The sequence below is a fragment of the Colletes gigas genome, unplaced genomic scaffold (genome assembly GCF_013123115.1).
Source record: "Colletes gigas isolate AHSC1104 unplaced genomic scaffold, ASM1312311v1 Colletes_gigas_Sc00009, whole genome shotgun sequence".
NCBI lineage: Eukaryota > Metazoa > Arthropoda > Insecta > Hymenoptera > Colletidae > Colletes > Colletes gigas.
Genome location: NW_025106638.1, coordinates 659,220 through 681,071, shown reverse-complemented (window position 1 = coordinate 681,071; position 21,852 = coordinate 659,220). Strand labels below are relative to the sequence as shown.

General features: G+C 36.5%; 1 protein-coding gene across 1 annotated transcript in view; it reads right to left on the bottom strand.

Annotated features, from left to right (window-relative positions):
• Window positions 1–21,603: 21,603 nt before the first annotated feature.
• Window positions 21,604–21,852, bottom strand: part of LOC122397417 — a 303,877-nt gene continuing 303,628 nt past the window's right edge. Inside the window, exon 3 of the mRNA XM_043396570.1 lies at window positions 21,604–21,708. Coding sequence (XP_043252505.1) covers window positions 21,604–21,708 — 105 coding nt within the window. The remainder of the gene's footprint in view (window positions 21,709–21,852) is intronic.

Sequence of the window (21,852 nt, the reverse complement as noted above, 5' to 3'; positions counted from 1 at the left end):
GTGGTAAATAGCGTACCTTTAAGAATACCCTTTCAGAGTTAATAAGCTATTTAAATGCCAGTTGTCAATTTTTTAAAAGCATTGTGTTTCACGCTTCACTGGACTGTGAGGGGGATTCCCCAAATTAGAAGGGATAGAAATGTTCAACTTACGAATCAAGTTTCATTTTAAGAGTGATTACTGTGTGTAACTTTGTTACTCGGTGATCAGATTTAGCAACGTAGTATATTGAAGACTAAAATGAGACGAAGTTGTTTTCTTGACAGTTTCATTTTTGGCGGATCTGTCATTTAGGAGTAACAGTAATTGGACCATCCTTCATATTCGTAACGCTAGGTGGCACGTCTGGCACTCAGTTTAATAATCATTATTGTATATAGCTTTGTGACTTGGTGTACAAAAGTAACAAAGTATATTGAAGGCTAAAACGAGACGAAGTTATTTTCCTGATAGTTTCATTTTTGCAACGGTAATTAGATCGTTCTTGATATTCATAACGCTAAGAGGACCATGACACGTTTGGGGCTTATTTTAACGTCAGGTTTACGAACATCGATTTCACACATTTTTATTAAAACTCGTTAAATTGACGGATACAATAAAATGATGTTTCTCTATAAATTAGAACGTATATTCGTATCATTGCAACAATCTAATTCAACGTAAGTTGCTAGCGATTAATAATTACGCGTTCTGTAATTTTAAGCATGGAATGTGAATAAAAATAAAAAAAAATATTTAATACAATATCTTTTAAGTACGAACAAAATTTGTGAAAATTAATTAAAAATGGCGGCCACGGAAATCTGAAGAAGTTGTAAATACCTTAAAATGTTGGAGGTTTCTACATGAAAATTAGATTTAAAGGAATGAAGAAGTGCAACATATACAAATAAAAAAAATTCTTCAAGCAAGGTCAGCTTTTTGACTCTTTTCTCGCGAGCAGTACCATTACTGATACTTTCAGCCAAGATAGGAACGCCGTTCGAAACTTTTACCAATCCTCGGAGAATCTTCGTTCGAAGACTAAATGGGGCCATATCCACGAGTATTACATGCATCGGGACCCTTAGTCGCCGATGAAACATTTAACAAAAAGTAGCGGAGCTGATAGGTGGCCAAAAAGTTCTATCGGGCAATAGCGAGGGCCATTGTAACGCAATATCGGATAGGTAACAGCCGCAGACAACCGAAGGAGGTCGGGTAGGCGAAACCCAGGGGTGTCGTTATTTCGGTAGGGCCTTTAAATTAGTAACTAGAACGCGGATGGGATGAGGACACCGGGAGCTGAGCAATTTCGCACACGGACAAAACGACTGCCGCTGTTCGATATCGAAAAAGTATAAACCAGCGGGTATGCAAATGCATTGTGGAAAGTACCGCCGGAGTACCTGGCGTCGGAGATGACAGCAACTTTTCTCCAAGCGACCCTTCGAACGACGGAATTAATGGGCGCGATTCTCAACGAGAACGTCCATAACTCGTGCCTTCCGCGCGAAAGCAGTGTCTAAGGATGGTCAAACGCGTCTCCACGGATGGATAGGACGCCAGGATCCTTCGTTTCTTTGGCCACTGCTCGCATTATACTCGGGGATGTTCGATTTTTTAATTAATGGGGAAAAACCATTACGACGTATTGAAAAAATACGTTTTTCTTATCTCTTTTCAATGGTATTTTAAGAACGATCCCCTAAAATATTAAAGTAAAATTCGCAGAAATGACAAAGTTACAGAAGACTTAACATGTGATATGCGTAACGATTGAAGCTAACTGCTCTTTATTTCTGGAGATTTGTTTGAAACTCTTTTATTATTTCTGCTGTGGTAAAGGTTTCATATGAACGGGGAAGTATTTTGATCGAAATAACTGTGCGAATCAAGAGTGTTTAGTCCAGAGAGATAAGTGGTATGAACAAATTGTATCGATGCACGACTAAAGTGGTTCAACTGGCAACTTGTTTAGCCGTAACCCAATTTAACGATGGCTTTTCAGGATATGTAATTATGTAACCATTCAATTTTTCTAATCCGATAAACGAAACACGATCTTTAACAATTAATATAAAAATTTCTAATTTAAGGAATGGTTCGCAGACTAGAAATTATATGGACGGTCTGTAATACTTCTTTCAAAGTTAATATCAATTTTACTTTTCTTACTTGTTGTTGTTCGCAAGTTTTTAAAATTTAGAGCAAATAAAAAAGTTACATAGATCACATTATAAGTAAAATGAAACAAACTGCATTTTCGTCCATAAGAAAAATTGACTGGTGCCAAAATCGATTCCGAATCGACAATTCTTAATCATTTGCGACATTATACATTTTATTATTATACACATATTTACATTAGTATTTCATTTTAGGAACCCTTGTTACGATATTTTCATTTAGTTTCTACTTAAATGTGTGTGTATATATAAAATAAAATAAATATAATATTTTGTCCTGACTAATAGGTTTTGTTCATGAGGTCATTTGTTTATAAAAAAAATCGTCAAAGAAGAATAAAAAACACGATTGTGCTTTCGAGGGGAATATTGCAACTATATTTCATAAATTCATAAAGGCTGGTAATAAAAAATATACTGAAGCCTCATATCTTACGTAGTACAGCATTATTTTAGCCATTAGTGTTCCCAGTGTGTCCTATGTGAAGTTAGTTTTATTTATTTTTTAAATATTTTGACAAATTAAAGTTTATATACACATACTATATAGATTTTCACTGTCCAAGAGTGGGTGAGATGCAGATTAAATTTGTGCATTTTTCTAATTTTTTCTACTAAACCAACAAGTTAAATAGTAATATGTTCCCATAAAAATAATTTTATATTGATCGAATATGGTAAAAAAATTCTAAGTTGATTGGTAGCCTTCTCAAATATAAATACCAGTGCAGATGGTTAATATCGTAAACGACGAAGTCACAAAAATATTCCACAAAAGAAATTTACACAGGCAAAAGTTAATTATTTTAAAATCTCGTAAGTAATCGTGAGATTCGACGATCGATCGAAAAACGTGGAACCAATCAGAATTAGGGTGTTCGAAGTCAGATGGCGGCCTGTCAGTCATCAGCATGATATCAAATACTCTAGAAGCAATCAGGCTTCCAGTAGTAATCAGAATTAAACTCCGACCACCGAAGCAATTGGTCGTACAGTCAATCAGATGACCCAGTTAGTTAGTGCTGGAGCAATTAGGTTTATATTTCGCGTCGCAGAATCAGTCGTGTTACAGTTGCAATTATTGTTCTCATATTGTTAACTATATACATTCTGTAACTGTTAATCAATGTTTCCATGGTTGATTAATCGCCTGTAATTATAAATAAACAGAACACCGAACGAATCATTATTACATTCCAACGCGTGTAATTTCTTGTAAGATCGAATTAAACGTTGAATTTTATACGGAATAATTAAAAACGAGAACGATATTTTCACGGACAGTACGACCGATTTTCTTAGCGTGCCAGAACGGGCCATAAACTTTCTTTCTATTTTATAGCGTACACAGTATTTACTGGAACACATGTATCGACCCCAGCGCACAATTTCGTCGAAAAAGGGACTATACATCGTGACACAGGCTAATTTTGTAGCCTCCCTCGGGCAAAGTAACTCGTCCTTCAGGAGCGAGTTAACAGTACCGGAACTCTTTATCGCTTCCTAGCTCCTCACGGCATCGTTAAAGTTTATAAGCGATAGAAATATCGGGCTTCCCTACGATTATGAACCTCTTTTATCTTTCACAATATTTTTAGCCGCCTTATAACCGCTATGCATACATTCAGTTCCCGAACTATGGGAATTCTCTGTGTACCAACACGCGCCTCTATTCCCGGGCAATCGGCGTATTTCTTAAGGTCGAAAGTTCGTTCGTTAGTTACGCGTTAGGAAAACTTCGGTTTCGATCTATGGAGGTGATAGCTTCCCGCGAAATACCGGCCGTTTTAAAATGTTTCTGCGCTTGTTCCAACACTTTCTGAATAAACAAGACATCGTATTACACGGACGGTGCAATTTCCTACTGTGCAGGGATGACTGCTTCGCGGGTCACACCCAGGACTCGCCTAAACTCTTCACGGGCACATTTTCACCTCGAATTTATCGAGAATGAACGCAAAAATGCGTAGGAATTCTAAAAAATTTCATCGACGTTTTCGTTCGGGATCTTTGCATGAAATTTTACTTCTAATTCATTACAGTCCAGAGCGAGGAAACCATGAAAATTGTATTTCCTATATGGTTGCGCTTGGAAAATAAATAAAATTCATTTGTGGAAAGATCTAATTCAATTCGAGATACTTCAAAATATTCGAGCAATATAAGTTCTAAAAGTTAAAACGTGACCCAAACTCAGGATCTGAACCCACAATTTTGAATTTCTTGCATTAAAATAATAATTTTACGGATGTCCAGAGCAAGGAAACCGCGAAAATTATATTTCCTATATAGTGTACTAAACTGTGCTTGGAACATGACGTGAATAAAATTTATTTGAGGAAAGATCTATTCAAATTTGAAACGATTGAAAATATCAAAGCAACGTAATTTCTCAAAGTCCGAAACGAGTCAGAAATTTCGAATCTAAAATCGCAGTCTAAAATGACAATCTTTTATTTTTGGAGTTAAAATGGTAATTTTACCATGTCCAGAGCAAGGAAACCACGAAAGTTATTATCATGTAAATTAAAGAAAATAATCAAATTCGAGATACTTCAAAATATTCAAGCAATATAAGTTCTAAAAATTGAAACGAGTCAGAAACTCGGAATCTGAAATGTCAATTTTTTATTTCAACATTAAAATATAATAAAATTGATTTGTGGAAAAATCCATTCAAATTCATTACTGGTTTTACAAAAATATTTCAACTGAAATACAGAATTTTCTTTGCAAATTATTCAGTCTATTACAATCCCCTTCGAATCTAAAGCATATAATTTTTGTTAATTTGAAATTTTTTGCGTACGATCGGAAAATATTCAGGATCCCGGGGATACGTAAATAAGAAGTCACTTCCGGTTTTGTTTGCACGGAATATAACATCGAGGGACGCGAGTATAATATTCATGAAAACGTTTCAGCGATCTTCCTTCAATTTGTAACATGATCAACGGTTACCTTCAATTCCTTTTACATAATTGAAATTCCAATCCTTCCGGAGTCTTGCTGTTCGCTTCATTTGCATTTCTATAAAGCTTCCCTTCGATCTTGCCAGCGATCAATCAGGAATTGCACCCGGGTAAATGTAATCAATTAAATGCAAAACTAATAAGACGATATCCCGATCGATAGTAAAAGACGAATCTTGGCCTAATCAGGTCCCGGGCTATGCGTGGTGGCTAATTGTGTTTCCTTCATATGCATATTACACCGGGGCAGGTTATGGTACGTGAATATCGATTCTCCTCGCGAGGTTTTAATGACGAAATCACTTAATTGCCGCGTATAAAATTTGCAAAATGTCGAATACAGCTCGGAAAAACGTGGGTTCAATTTGTATGTAGATTTCACTATACGTGGATCGTTTATAGTACAAAATTCCAGGTTGTACGATGTAATCGTTTCGGTTAGAATTGACCGCATAATCGTCGGGGGCTTATATTAAACGCGAATTCATTCCAATTCCATTTCATGTTTACTATACGTCGAAAATTAAATTGTTAACGCTAGATCACCGGTTTTATTATAAAAACAAATCACGAATTACGAAATGAAACTTCAACGAAGGAGAATCTAACTCGAAATTTAAAAAATTTAAACAAATTTAAACAAGCGTAACAAATAAAATATACACTTTTATCAAACGTACGGAAATATTACCATCAACTTATAATAATGTTCTGATCAGATTACGATAATATTATACGCAGAAAGTTTAATAATAATAAATATACCAGGCCGTGTATTTAAATTAAAAAATTATTTAACGTGTTCTTAAACGCGTTTCTGTTTCTTAAATATAAGAAGTTGACCTAATTATTTATCTCTCCCCATTTAAACGGACCAGAGGCATTTTGATTGAGGGGTAATTAAGTTCTATCTTTCAGTTTTGACAAAATTGAAGAAAGCCCGTTTGCTTTCAGGTAAATCCCAAGAAAATTATGCAAGTTGAATCGCTTCAATTCCCAGGTTCTTTATTCCGTTCCGACTTGTACGTTTTGGAGCCGAAACGGGTCGAGCCCAAGAGGTCTCATTAGCGTATAATTACGGCTAAATGAGCGACAACTGGTGCAGACTGCGTGGTTGCATTGTTCAACCTGTAACTTGCCACTTTATTCTGGCGGCAATTACTGCACATCGATGCAGTATCGTGTAACGTGTAACTGCTAGATCAGCAGTTACGATAAGCCGAGAATTATGTTGACAGTGTTAGCGAATGGAAGACAAGTCCACTGGGAACTGCTTCGCTGCTGGTTTAAGACAAAGCTAAATCCATCTTATTGTTAACGAAACCTGGCGACAGGAAATTCATACTCCTATTCAGAACCAGTAGTCACAATTTTCTATTCCTTGCGTTAAAATAATAATTGTCTAAAGCAATGGAATTTCTCGAAATTGAAACGAGCCAGAAACTCGGGATCTGAAATGACAATCATTTATTTCTGGAGTTAAAATAGTAATTTTACGATGTCCAGAGCAAGGAAACCACGAAAGTTATTTTTCCTATATAGTCTGCTAAACCCTGCTTGAGACATGATGTAAATAAAATTTATTTGTGGATCGATCTGATCAAATTCGAGGTATTTCAAAAGATTCCAGGAATATATGTTCTAAAAGTTAAAACGAGACCCGAACTCAGAATCTGAACCCACAATTTTGAATTTCTTGCATTAAAATTATAATTTTACGAATGTCCAGAGCAAGGAAACCGCGAAAATTATATTTCCTATATAGTGTGCTAAACTGTGCTTGGAACATGACGTGAATAAAATTTATTTGTGGAAAGATCCATTCAAATTTGGAATGATTAAAAATATTAATTCAACGTAATTTCTCAAAGTCCGAAACGAGTTAGAAATTTCGAATCTAAAATCGCAATCTGAAATGACAATCTTTTATTTTTGGAGTTAAAATGATAATTTTACGATGTCCAGAGCAAGGAAACCACGAAAGTTATTATGATGTAAATAAAATTTATTTGTGGAAAGATCTAATCAAATTCGAGGTACTTCAAAATATTCAAGCAATATAAGTTCTAAAAGTTAAAACGAGTCAGAAATTTGGAATCTAATATTGTAATTTTTTATTTATTAGATTAAAATATACTAAAATTGATTTGTGGAAAAGTCCATTCGAATTCGTAATAATTTCAAATATCAAAGCAACGTAATTCATCAAAATTAAAACGAGCCAGAAACGTCGAGTTGCGTCCAAAATTTTGACGAATATTTACATTCCATTTTCCTGCCTTTTGGAAATATGACGCGTAACCGATGTCAAATTTTTGAAGGACAGTACTTACTGCTTTTACCTGCGTTTTCCCCCCTCCCAACCCCCTGAAAAGAGAGTCGCGCCCGATGTTGGGCGAAATTTGCATTTTTACTGGGCCGAGTCGGGTTCGATGCAAATTTCTATTAAATTTTTTCCAATCGCCGCCTTCCCTAAAACGGCCATGTTTCGTTAATCCACAAGTTCGACCCCGGGAAACGGTCACAGTCACGTGGAGTAGCTTATGGCATGCCCGGCAGCAGTTTATTTAAAACATTTATGCGGTTTTTGTTGACCGTACGTCCTGTACACGAAATCGTATCATAAACTGGTTGCTTTCAAATGAACGACTGACATTTTAACCGATGTCAGCTGCAGTATCAAAGCACGGGAATAAAGGATGATGAAATTGCGTATTTCTGACTACCGGAAATTTATCATACATGGTGTACTACAATTCTGCTATTGTTAAAATTCCTGACCAAGAATGAAACTTAGGAGAGGAGTAAATTCCAAATATGAAATTTCAATTACGGTTCTTTTATAGTTTCCAGGATATCACTTGCAAGGACATATTGAATTTTTGCTTAAATTATAATGTAACAAAGTTTGACTAAAATGGACCCTAGTTTGGGTTAGGAGTGAAGTAAATCTTAAATACCAAATTTCAATTACGATTCCTTCACAGTTTCCAAGATATCAATTACAACGACACATTGAATTTTTGCTTAAATTATAATATAACAAAGTTTGACACTAAAATGGACCCTAGCTTGATTTAGGTGAGGAGTAAATCTTAAATACCAAATTTCAATTACGATTCTTTTATAGTTTCCAAGACATTAATTACAACGACACATTGAATTTTTGCTTAACACTAGAACGACCGACAATTATAGTGAATTTATTTGTACCAAAGAAATTAAAACGATAGATACATGAAAAAATATACGATGCAATGGAAATAAATGTATATTCATTCTCTTATAGAAAATTACAGTAGACTTTCAAAAATGTAGTCGAATAAATTTTTTACAAGTCTTATTAGGTATTACGAATGGGTCATTTTGACTGCTTTGGTAGTTCTAGTGTTAAATTATAACGTAACAAAGTTTGACTCTAAAATGGACCTTAGCTTGGTTTAGGGGAGGAGTAAATCTTAAATACCAAATTTCAATCACGATTCCTTTATAGTTTCCAAGATATTAATTACAATGGGACATGGAATTTTTGCTTAAATTATAATATAACAAAGTTTGACTCTAAAATGGACCCTAGCTTGATTTAGGTGAGGAGTAAATCTTAAATACCAAATTTCAATTACGATTCTTTTATAGTTTCCAAGACATTAATTACAACGACACATTGAATTTTTGCTTAACACTAGAACGACCGACAATTATAGTGAATTTATTTGTACCAAAAAAATTATAACGATAGATACATGAAAAAATATACGATGCAATGGAAATAAATGTATATTCATTCTCTTATAGAAAATTACAGTAAACTTTCAATAATGTAGTCGAATAAATTTTTTACAAGGCTTATTAGGTATTACGAATGGGTCATTTTGACTGCTTTGGTAGTTCTAGTGTTAAATTATAACGTAACAAAGTTTGACTCTAAAATGGACCTTAGCTTGGTTTAGGGGAGGAGTAAATCTTAAATACCAAATTTCAATCACGATTCCTTTATAGTTTCCAAGATATTAATTACAATGGGACATGGAATTTTTGCTTAAATTATAATATAACAAAGTTTGACTCTAAAATGGACCCTAGCTTGATTTAGGTGAGGAGTAAATCTTAAATACCAAATTTCAATTACGATTCTTTTATAGTTTCCAAGACATTAATTACAACGACACATTGAATTTTTGCTTAACACTAGAACGACCGACAATTATAGTGAATTTATTTGTACCAAAGAAATTAAAACGATAGATACATGAAAAAATATACGATGCAATGGAAATAAATGTATATTCATTCTCTTATAGAAAATTACAGTAAACTTTCAATAATGTAGTCGAATAAATTTTTTACAAGGCTTATTAGGTATTACGAATGGGTCATTTTGACTGCTTTGGTAGTTCTAGTGTTAAATTATAACGTAACAAAGTTTGACTCTAAAATGGACCCTAGCTTGGTTTAGGAGAAGAATAAATCTTAAATTCAATTACGATTCTTTTATAGTTTCCAAGATATCAATTACAAGGACACATTGAATTTTTGCTAAAATTATAATATAACGTAAATTTGACTGTAGAATGGAGCCTAGTTGGGGTTAGGTTGGGGTTAGTTTTCCAGGTCGAGGCTTCCGTTTCGAGGTGTAAAGCATTAAAATTTCAGGGTCTGATTTCTAGCGGGTGCTGTTTAAGTGTCACGAGGCGTAACTTACGACGGTCCACACAAACGGTCGCATAACAAATACGAACACAAATGCACAGGCGCAGACATTCTGGAGTTAATAAATTTTCACTAGCCTCGACAATATCTCGCGAGCAAGAAACGCCCAATTTCTGGGTACATTTATTTTTCAGATTTAAAACTTAATAGCTGTTGAGCAATGTTCACAACAAACATTGTGGATATTCATGAAATATATGTGTTGCAACTTGGTACAAAACTATGTTGCAGATTCCTTTGGAAAGTTCTAAAAAACCACCAAAAAATCGTATTCCATAATCGAATATCTTTACGAATGATTTTTCATTACGAAAATAATTCTACTTACAATATTTCAAAATGAAACTTGGTACAAAATTTTACCGATTCCTTTGGAAAGTTAAAAAAAACAGCTGAAAAATTGTGTTCTATATTAGAATATATTTGCAAGTAATTTTTCATTACGAAAACAACTCTACTTACGCACAATATTCAACAAATTTCTGAATTTCCAGGTTCCCAAACTTTGCTTATTATCAAACTTCTCCGTTAATAATTATTTCTACTTATGTTTGTAAACATAACTCACACTGTATCATCCATTTTAGTTGGTTCTAAATAATTCAAAGATGGTAAGATCGGCTCAAACAATAAAGTTGTACCTGATTCTAACACGTCCCTGACAAATTGCCCTAATCAGTTTCCCCGCGAACGGGTAGCTGGTATCGATAATTTCGATTCCATGGCTTGTACTAAAAATTCTTTTTCGAATAAAATCGATGAAATCTCTGTTTAGAAGCGAAATTACCAATCTAAAGCCTGGCAGGAACACACTCGGAGCTTCGTAATTGACCAAAACTGTTATCGGTACGGGAAGAAAATGTCTTGAGCGATGGCGTAGAATTTTTCTCGGAACCAATCCGGCAGAAACGCGCTAGTAACTAGGGGCTGGTAGTTCGAACTTCCGGATTGGCACGCCGTGGCACGGTTCCCAAAGAGTATACTGGCCATAAAAGTGATTCCACGAGTATGTGTTCAAGTACAGGTGTCCGACGCGTCTGGAAGCGAGTATGGCGCTCGCAGAGGAGCCGCGTGGTTGCATTAACTTGATTAAAACGCGTATTCTTCCATCAACGGAACGCCGATGGGCGCGCGTGAAGATAATCCTTAAAGCTCGAGTCCGCTGGAATAACGGATCCTTCCCTGCAGATTTCCTTTGTAACGTTCCGCGCGGAATAAAAATTGCACGAGGGTCCGATTGTTTCCAGCGGCGCGGCGCGATTGGAAAACATAATAATCACCGTTGTCCGTTCGTATCCGTAATTACGCGCGGACGCACAATCTGCTAATGGTTTCTTTGCGAGCGTGGTAATCGCCCGCGTTATAAGAAACACGCTAATTGCGCGGAGTTCTCGCGTTGTTACTCGTTACAGCGTCGAAAGCCGGCTGACATCTCGACGGTATTAAAAATCAACATTCGTCGGTGACGCTGTATCCAATCTCGCGTTACCGTCGAGTACGCTTCGACCGGTCGAAAAATCACAGTCGTTCAATTTGGGGGAACCACCGACACTGCGAGTTCGAAAGTGGAGCACCCGCTACACACCCGGGACGAAATTTTCTATTTTCCGGCTAACAGCCGCCGCTCGATTCGACTAACAAATTCCAGCGATAAATTGTGGCCACTCCGACTTAACTATTATCCAGTTCGATGGAAAATCGGGAAAGTTATTTTAATCCGGAAACATCGTAAAAAACGACGAGAAATAATATCGAATGAACCAAGTACGATGTTATTGTCGCTTTCAATTTGTATAAACGCCAACGCGGTTGTTATTCCAGTTGGAAGAATCAACGACCACGTGATATGTTCCGTCGCTACTCACGAAAATGTCTGTTTTTGTTTATTTTTCTACCAATCATCATTGCCAACTAAGGTGTACGTCCAATTCTGTGAGTAACTTCGAGCTCAACTGGTCGATGGAGTTTTAAGAATTGGTGGAGGTAACTCCCCGAACAATATCGAGGGAAAAACTAGCGAAGATTAACGAGGGACCGCTATAGCGTTCTCTAGTATTCTAGTGAATAAATCTCGTGGTCAGATTGACATATCTAATCATGACTATTACACGATATATGCATGTGGATGTACAAGCTCAATTCGTTGATGGAATTTCAGGAATTGGTGGAGATGACTCCGCGAACAATATCGAGGGAAAAAGGTTGCGAGCATTGGCGAGGGACCAGTATAGCGTTCTCTAATATTGTCGTGAATAAATTTCCTCGCCAGATTGACATATCTAATCGTGTCTATTACGCAATATACAGGGTGTTCGGCCACCCTTGGAAAAAATTTTAATGGAGGATTCTAGAGGTCAAAATAAGACGAAAATCAAGAATGTCAATTTATCGATGGAGGCTTCGTTAAAAAAGTTATTAACAATTAAATTCAAAAATTTCAAATCGTTCTGGAAAAATTATTTTCGGTTGCGGGGATCATTAACAATCACCTTTGATGAATAGACATACCCCCGAAATCCTACGCATTATCGAGAAAAAAATTCATTACCGAAAATATCATGTCTGACCATACCATTGACATGTTTCACTGAAATTTCATGCAAATGTTTAAAACGTCATAACTTCTGAACGGAATGAAGGATTTTAATGTTTCAAAATGCAAATAACGCGTCTTTTAATGAAGAATATGTAGAAATTTTAACAATATTGAAAAAATTGTTCCTTGACCTCGTAAAGTAAGAAAAAGTCCATAAAAATGGTCCAATTTTCAAACAGCTATAACTCCTACAATAGTGAATATATTTCAATGAAACTTTTTTCTGAAATAGAGTATTAGACAACTTTTTTGGAGGGCTTGAAACAAAATTACTAAAAATATAAAAACGAATCTTTAAGAAAAATCGACAAGTGCCTAAATTTTTAGCGAAGAAAAAATTTCAAATCGTTCTGATAAAATTATTTTCGGTTGAGGGTGTCAATTACAATCATTTTTGGTGAATACACATACCTCCGAAATTCTACGTACTTTCGAGAAAAAAATTCGAGAAGGTGTGAAATTTTTCGACGGAAAAAAAAATTTCAAATCGTTTTGGAAAAATTATTTTCAGTTGCGGGGGTTAATTACAATCATTTTTGGTGAATAGACATACCCCCGAAATCTTGCGCATTTTTGAGAAAAAAATTCAGTACTGGCGGAACTTTAAACGTTAATAACTTTTTAACAAAGCCTCCATCAACAAATTGGCATTCTTGATTTTCCTCTTATTTTTGCCTCTAGAATCCCTCATTAAAATTTTTCAGGAATTGGTGAAGATGACTCCGCGAACAATATCGAAAGAAAGAGTACCGAAAATTAATGAGGGACCTCTGTATCATTTTCTAATATTATTGCAAATAAATCTCCTTGCCAGATTGACATATCCAATCTTATCTATTGCGTGATATATGACGATGTGCAAGCTCAACTCGTCTATACAGTTTCAGGAATTGGTGAAGATGACTCCGCGAACAATATCGAAAGAAAGACTACCGAAAATTAACGAGAGACCTCTGTATCATTTTCTAATATTGTTGCAAATAAATCTCCTTGCCAGATTGACATATCCAATCTTATCTATTGCGTGATATATGACGATGTGCAAGCTCAACTCGTCTATACAGTTTCAGGAATTGATGAAGATGACTCCGCGAACAATATCGAAAGAAAGAATACCGCAAATTAACGAGGGACCTCTGTATCATTTTCTAATATTGTTGCAAATAAATCTCCTTACCAGATTGACATATCTAATCTTATCTATTACCTGATATATGACGATGTACAAGCTCAACTCGTCTATACAGTTTCAGGAATTGGTGAAGAGTACCAAGAATTGAAGAGGGACCTCTGTATCATTTTCTAATATTGTTTCAACCAACTCTCGAGGCGATATGTTGACAACATATCGTGTCAATTAGGCGATATATGACGTGGGAGGTCTGATCTCTGAGATGCGTTCCGTTTGGGGGTTTACCGATTCCCTCGTCAACCGTGCCCTACCCGCAAATGCTATTCGTAGTGCTTTCGTCCCTCAACGCTACCACGAATCACCGTTACATCGTGCGAGGACGATGCTGGAACGTGTGCATGAGCCTCGGTTTCGGTACAACGCCGGGGACAAAGAGAATGCAGAATGCACTTGTCTACCGGGTCCGATCCTATTCTCTCGGTTCATCGAGCCGATCGTGTCGTCAGTTACACGCGGGTATTTCGCCGATGTGAGTGGCGGCTGACACTTGGCGCTTCTCCCTCGCCAGTTTACAACTCGAAAGCGGGTGGGGGGGGCTCAGGGTCGCGTCGTTTACGATCAACGTCTGTTTCTTACGTCGATCGTTACGCGCTGACGCAACAATAATAAGGAAATATAAGGGATGCATTAACAGTTTGAAGGAATAACAGTTTTTAAAAAAATATTGTTGCGTCGTGCACGCGAAGGTGTTGATAGAGGTTTGCACGAGCGCTGCGAGCGATTCGAAAGCGCTTGGCGCATCTACGTCGCGGGAGAAAAACGTTGAAATAACAGAAAGATGGTCGGAATAAAAAAAAAAATTCCATTGGAAAAGTCGAGGAAAATACAAGGAATAACCGGTCAACTCGCGGGTCGAAAGTTCAACATCGAGCATCGTTCTCGGTGTATCGAAATAATTCTATTTTTTGTAGAACGCTGGCACGCAAGATTTTGTTCAAACCATTAATCGTTGTAATCGAACCAACGATTATAAGCGAGGTTCTAGTTAATTGTTTCTTGAATAGCAAAAATATCGATAGGCAACCTATACTGGCTGATACGCGTTAAACGGGATACCGTACCTAATTAAGAAAATGTTGAACGTCAGAGTGGCGCGCATCGGTGTCAACTTAACGACGAACAGTACCATTTATGACGGCGACGGGAGCAAAAAGGTTATCACGCCCGGAGAACTAATGAGGCGAATTAAGAGAAAATATTTATTCTGGCCACGAGAAGTCCAGCGGGGCGGGGAGTAGCTTCACAACACAAACGTTTACATTATTCCCACGTACCCGCGTTAATAAAGAAACACGACTCGCGAAATTTCCTGCTCTCTCGCGAGTCATTAAATTTAAGTACCGCGTCGAGGGAACGAAAAAAAAAAAAGAAAAAAAAAGTCAAGCTCGCGAGCGTAGAAAGCGGGCGACAAGATGCATATAGGACCGAAAACGCGAGACGGCGGAGCGCGAACGAAGCGGAACGTCGACAGAGAAAGAAGGAACGTGACGGGGGGGTTGAAGTGGATGGAACCGGGGTGGGGTCGGCGGGCGAGAGAAAATGAGAGAAAGACAACTTCGGTTTTGTTAATAACGATAACAGGTTTGGTAATGCATATAAACAACAAAGGCGTGTGGCTTATGATCTAACGGTAAACGCTTTGCCCGGAGATAAACAGAATACGGAAGTGGAACTCGCGATATAACCCCTTTATACCGAAAAGCCCCGTAAATACTGGCACGATTATCCCTTGGCGCGATTCATAATGCAGGGAAAACGATGCGCGATTACGCAATCTACCAGCCCGAGCTCAATCCGGACCTACACCACGACCTTCCAATCCGCTTACATTCATTCTCTTTGTCCGTCGTTCATCTTTCGCTCTCCTGTCGCTCTCCCTTCTTTTGCAACCCCCGCTTGGTGATCGTACGAAGAAAATGGAACACGGATTCCCTATTTTTCCGACGAATTTCCTTCCGTGAATTTGCTTCGAGGATTGGCTGTAATAACGCTGTACTTCGCGGAACGCGTTCAACAATGTCTGCTAGGGGGGGCGGTTTTTTTCGTCGATGCGTTTAGACCAGCATTTCCTAACCTTCCTCCGATTACCCTGTTCCGGTTGTAAAATAACAACATGCTTCAAGGTTCTTCGAAAATATTGAATATTTTTGCGTGGAAAAAATCGTGGACATACTCCGAATATAGATCTAAACATGTGCTGGCTATAACCGTACCGAATAACGTATTCTCTGGTTTTTCCAGTTTCTATTGCGACTTCTGAAATGCTGAATATTTTTGGGTGGAAAAAATTATAGAAATTCTACGAATATAGATCTAAATATATGCTGGCTACGATCATATTTGGCTACAATTATAACTAATAACATCCGTGTTGGTTTTTCCATTTTTTATTGTAACTTCGAAAATATTGAATATTTTTGGGTAGAAAAAATTGTAGAAATTCTACGAATATAGATCTAAATATACGCTGGCTACGATCATATTTGGCTACAACTATAACTAATAACGTCCGTTTTGGTTTTTCCAGTTTCTATTGTGACTTCTGAAATGCTGAATATTTTTGGGTGGAAAAAATTATAGAAATTCTACGAATATAGATCTAAATATATGCTGGCTACAATTATAACTAATAACGTCCGTTTTGGGTTTTCCAGTTTCTTTGTGACTTCTGAAATGCTGAACATTTTTGGGTTGAAAAAATTGTAGAAATTCTTCGAATATAGATCTAAATATATGCTGGCTACAATTATAACTAATAACATCCGTGTTGGTTTTTCCATTTTTTATTGTAACTTCGAAAATATTGAATATTTTTGGGTAGAAAAAATTGTAGAAATTCTACGAATATAGATCTAAATATACGCTGGCTACGATCATATTTGGCTACAACTATAACTAATAACGTCTGTTTTGGTTTTTCCATTTTTTTATGTAACTTCGAAAATATTGAATATTTTTGGGTGGAAAAAATTGTGGAAATTCTTCGAATATAGATATAAATATATGCTGGCTACGATCATATTTGGCTACAATTATAACTAATAACGACCGTTTTGCTTTTTCCATTTTTTATTGTCACTTTGAAAATATTGAATATTTTTGGGTAGAAAAAATTGTGGATATACTCCGAATATGGATCTAAACATGCGCTAGCTATAACCATACCGAATAACATGCTTTCTGGTTTTGCCATTCTTTACTGTGACTTCTAATATATTGAATACTTTTGGGTGGAAAAAAGTTGTAAATATTCTTTGAATATAGATCTAAATATATGGTGGCTATAACCATACCGAATAACGTAATTTCTGGCTTTTTCCATTCTTTAATGTGACTTCTAAAATATTGAATATTTTTGGTTGGAAAAAATTGTGGATATTTTTCGAATATAGATCCAAACATATGCTGACTAGAATCAGACCGAATAACATACTTCCTAGTTTGTCCATTTTTTATTGTGACTTCTAAAATTTTGATTATTTTTGTGTGGAAAAAATTGTAAATATTCTTTGAATATAGATCTAAACATATGCTACCTATAACCATACCGAATAATATGCATTCCGGTGTTTCCATTGTTTATTGCAACTTCTGAAATTTTGAATATTTTTGCTTGGAAAAAACTGTGGATATACTTTGAATATGGACCTAAACGTACGCTGACTATAACCACACCGAATGACATGCCTTCTGATTTTTCCATTTTTTATTGTACTTTCGAAAATATTGAATATTTCTGGGTAAACAAAATCGCGAGCACACACGTGCTGGCTATAACCATACCGAATAACATGCTTTCTGGTTTTCTTATTTTTTACTGCAACTTCTGAAATATTGAATATTTTTGCGTTAAAAAAATTGTGGATGTTTTTCGAATATAGAAATAACCATATGCGTTGAAACTTGCTGAAAAACTATTTTACCGTTTCTCCCTAAAAATTTCAGCCACTAAAAAATTCCGTCGTAAAATATCGTTTTAAAACCGGTAAAAGTCCGAAAGATTTCTTTTCTGTTTGTAGGTAGCCATCGAAATCTCCTCCGATTGCGTCCGGGATATCCCGCGGCTCTGCGTACGGATATACTATCACCTTAAGATAATATTCCTATCCGTGGTGAATTCCTCGAGCATGCATTACGAGCGCTCATAAACGTCCGCGGTTCTAAAGTTGCAGTGCGGCCGCAGGAACTAACCTGGAACTTGTACATCCAGGCGTACCTTTCGTACACATGAAACGCGTTCCAGTCGATATATCGTTCAGATTCTCGGCCGAAAGTATGCTGAACTCTGACGATACGATAGTGGGGACTGCGTTTCGGCGTACAGAATGACAGAGACTCGAGTTAAACTATTACCTGTAAGAAACTTGCATTATGCAATTACGATCAATCGCAATCCTCGTTTTCTATTCCTACCTCTGACTTCGCGCAACGTAAATATGTACTCAAATGAGTATATTCCGTATACTAAATATATAAATAAATAGTCTGTAGTATTGTGAAAACTCTATTTTTAGGAGACTTTAATACCTATAGATAGAGGTACAATAGGTGGATAATAGACTTTAATATATATTATATTAATACCTATTATTTAGACCTATAATAATAGGGTAATTACAAACATTTGTTCCACCCTGTATAAAAGCCATTCTTTAACCAGTTACTGTCACACTTGCCAAAAATCAAATTATTAGTATCGATTACACAAATAATATCTTTCCAATGTCATATTGCGATTAAACACTTTTCTAAAATTTTAATTTTAGATCATTCTAAACTACATAACTTACAATTTGTTTCATTATTTTTGTAACCTCGCTAAAATTCAGAAATTCCCATTAATATTTCAATTTTAGAATTAATTGTTCTACTTCCAACAGAGGAAAATTCTGTCATGCATATATGGGTAACTTGAAAGTGTTAATAAAGTCACTTGAAAGCGACCATTCGGAGGTGTTATTCGATCTTATTCTTCGGTTTGCTCTTCCATGATCATTTTCCAAGAACATTCACCAACATAAATTTAAACTATCAATACTTTCACTGCCAGATGAAAACCGTACAATTTCCTGCAAGACTAAAATTTTAATTTTCGGCCATTGTAAAGTCCATAACTGAAAATTTGTATAACCTCGCTAAAATTCACAAATTTCCTTTAATATTGAGAATTAATTTCGCCAATTCCGACAATTGAAAAACCTGCCATTGCGTGTATGGGTGACGTAGCAGTGAAAGCGTTAATAAAGTCACTCGAAAGCCACCGTTCGGGGGTTCCCGCGTACCGTGGAGTCCGGGACTGCTCAGATTTAGCCTCGAGAAGCGTAACGTGTGCGACGGCAGTCTGAAATAAGTTTGTATAATATACGTATATTCTCGGCGGGGGTCGCAGTTGCAGGATACGCAGGTGTACCGATACGACGGAGTTTCCTAACATTCCCTCGCAGAAAAGTAAAACACAACCGTGTGCCATCGCCGCCTTGGTATTCCCCGTCTCGGTTGTAACCGCAACGCGTACAGGGGTATCTACTCTTACCGTAGATGGGGAATGCGATCGCGGGAAGGAACACACGAGTGGGGGTAGGAAAAAGTGTGTTCACCCCGTTCAACGACCGTGCAGTAGTTCCCGGCCATATTTACACAGAGAATAGGGGTGGAGCGTTTTAGTTTTGCATTTGTCCGCGGGGAGGTATAGCGCGGCTTCGAAAGAGGATCGTGGAAAGTGCACGAGAGGGGTGGAGGGGGGGGTGTCGAGGGGGCAGAGGGTGAAGTAGGATTCGAGAAGTATGGGGAGGGTGGAAGCGGACCAGCAATGGGAAAAGCCGGCGGGAAGAACGGCGAGAGATACAGGGCTACCATCTAACCGCTTCAGATAGTATATGGTAGGGGCAGGGGGGGTGGAAAGGGAACGACATGGGTGAAGGACGGCGAGTGGGAGGTTGGAACGGGTCCCATGTGCCTGTCACGGTTTTACAAGTCTATAAAAAGAGGAATTTCAGACTGAGTTAAATATTGCTGCCGCCCCTCACTGAATTTCAAACACGCACACGCGTTCGTCGCTCGATGTCCATGTGTGGGACACACACGTTCGGCCTTTGGGCTTCCTGGCAGGTGGCGTGGACACCGAAGGATAAGGAATCTTCGTTCGTTAGGGTGAATTTGGACGTTTCACTTTGGGGAATCATCGGTGACGTTCGTCCACCGTGAAAGGTGTAAATACTGTTTCGTCTGCGTTTCTGTCACGACGTATAATAGAAACGAACAGAGAACCAAGCGGAGCTCTATTCTTTTACGAAACGAACGGATACTTATCGAGAGAACGGAAGGGTTAAAATAATTTGGAAGAAAGAAACATTTACAAGGCACTCAAATTTTTCTTCGGCTACTATAATTGATCAATTATATGATCATGTTTTCTCCTGTTTCCTACTGCAGAGAATATTTGATATTTTATCGAACTTGCAACGTGCATATTATAAAGTCCGCCATTTGACGCTATGGTGTATATTAAAAAGTTTTGAAGATCAGAAAGCCATAATTTCGACCCAGAGAGTAATTCTATTATCTGCTAACGATAATTCTTTTTTTCTCTCAGGAATTCAGCACGAGAGCCTAATGAAAGCTTTAATACGGGAGCAGAAGACTAACATTTTATTCTTTACACTCGGATCCTTCCAGTCGTTGTTCTTATTTAAGTCTAATTGCAAACTGTTGAATGAAACTAATTATGATAAGTCTGACTGTCACCGGATTTATTAAAACGCAAAAGTAACTCGGAAGCATAGAAACTTTCACAAATATTTTCAATCTTCCTTTGTCGAAACGTCCCTGAACCTGTGATTTATCAAAATACACCATGTATATATGTCTCAAAGTAACTCGTAAAATATTTGTTATGAAAAAAGATGTCTCGAATAATAACAAATTTTTTTCGAAATATGCATATTACGTTCATTTTTTAAGTTACGAAATCTAATTTTTCCTCACGAATTCAGACGAAGCATCAAAAATATTATTATAACACTGTTATTTCGAGAGAAAATTTTTCTAGAAAAAGATATGCTGGAAGCATTTTTTCGTAAAACAAATTACTAGCTATTTTGAAACGTCATCTAGCATGACCCAACCTTGCAGATTTAAAAAGTGTACAAAATGTAAATCACCATATTTAAAAATTATATTACTGTTCCAAGTATGTTTAATTATTTTGACACGAGGTCTCTGATAATCTCAAATATGGAAATGTTTCTAACGATGTATCTCCGTGAAAAGGGTAACCTATCGCATGGTTTTATGTAGGTTGTATCGTGTCCCGTTTAATTACGTTTTTATATATGCACAAAGGACAAAATTTAATTATACTAATATTCGAACATGTTTAAAGTATACTATCCAGGTTCAAAGGGCCCAATCCTATGAGCTAACGTGCAATATGTACTATTAATTAACAAGGGAAACTTATTATAATTAAATTCGTGTCACCGCCTAATTTTCATAATTACATTCACAAATATTTGCGAATATATTTATTACAATGGATTATTATTACGAAACAATGGTAATATTACCCGCGTACCATCCACTTTCAAAACACGAGGACGCTCTCGTTAAAAAAAATGAAAATAATTCTGCAGTGAAAAGCTTTTAACAGAAGTTTCTTTCTTTCGAATAACAGCATTTTTTTTTTTTTTTAAATTTAATTCAAAGTTTTAATGGAATTCTATACTACACACAAATATGAAACAATCCCAGAAAAAGTTACGATTCAGCGTGTAAAACTCGTATACAAACGACTGTTTTTCACAAAAAAAGAAAGAAAAAAAAAAAAAGAAACGTACTTTATACGAATGTTTAATATATTTATAGATTATAGTGTTCATATAGAAAATAGTTTGAGGAAAGGATTACTAGGAGAAATATTAAAAAATAATTCTCTCGGGAGAATTATGCGAAGATAATCACATTCTAAAACAAGAAAATATAAATTTCGAGACACTCAATTTCGTACTCACTGCTGGTGTCTTGTTTTGGTTGGTTTCCCGGCGACGTCGCCCAGTTAACTTTCATCTCCTGAAACAAATAAGAACAAGTACATTAATTTAAATAACAGAAGTACATTATTAGACACAAATTGGAAAAATAAATATTTATAAATTATTAGACACAAATAAGATAGATTAGAAATTGTACACTCGTTTACGAGGAAATCAGACA